Source organism: Penaeus monodon, chromosome 32 (assembly GCF_015228065.2).
Source record: "Penaeus monodon isolate SGIC_2016 chromosome 32, NSTDA_Pmon_1, whole genome shotgun sequence".
Taxonomy (NCBI): Eukaryota; Metazoa; Arthropoda; class Malacostraca; order Decapoda; family Penaeidae; genus Penaeus; species Penaeus monodon.
Window position 1 is genome coordinate 14278699 of NC_051417.1, and position 786 is coordinate 14279484.

At 55.3% G+C, this 786-nt stretch overlaps 1 protein-coding gene across 1 annotated transcript in view; it reads left to right on the top strand.

The window, feature by feature from the left end:
- LOC119593586 overlaps positions 1–786 on the top strand; it is a gene marked incomplete in the record, with an annotated part of 34026 nt that overhangs the window by 20247 nt on the left and 12993 nt on the right. The window contains 2 exon segments of the mRNA XM_037942539.1: positions 160–378; positions 594–782. Of these exon segments, the coding sequence (XP_037798467.1) occupies positions 160–378; positions 594–782 (408 nt within the window).

Below are 786 nucleotides of genomic sequence, written 5' to 3' on the forward strand. Positions count from 1 at the left end.
GAGGCGACTGGCGGGAGGAAGATATCCATCTCGCAGTCTAGTCTTAATAACATAAAAAAAAAACAATTTCAAATCAAGTATAAACATGCACACACTTACCGACGGCGAAAGCTCTCCCAGGCAAGGCCGCGGTCATCACTGCCCCCTTCCCGCCCGCAGACCCCGCGTGCGAGTGCGGCGAGGAGTGCCATCTCCGAGGCTGGTGCTTCGAGCCGTCGCCCGCGAAGGTCAACTCCATAACGGCGATCAGGGAGTGCCAGGACGAAGAGAAGAGCCTCGCCACGGTCTCCAGCTCGGAGCAGGTCGATCTCCTCCTCAAGATGGCGGACAAGGTCGGGGACGACTTGTGGGTGTCAGAGAGGTCGGAGAGACTGTCGGGTGAGTACCCAGCGGCGCCGGATGTCCTCCTCGAGTTCTGGCTTGAGGAATCGCGAAGCTAAACAATTCATTAGTTCTTTGAATATTCATTCACCTACTTTTTTTTTTTACTTTCATCACCTTTTCACCTACTTGTATTCCAATTCCACTTAGTTCAATTATTTCAAACTTAATAACGATAAATCCACTCATTTTGCCTTCACCTCCCTCCATAGCGTCCCGAGACACCCTCAGACTCTTGGCAGAAGGCGATTCGGAAATCCTCGACGACGAGTCTGCCGCCGAACCGACCACCGCCATCCCGATGCCGTCGCAGTGCCTCGTCGTGTCGCGGGCGGAGAGGGCCATCGTGGACGAGCCGTGCGCCAACATCCACACCGCCGCCTGTGGGCGTAAGGTCCCAGGTGC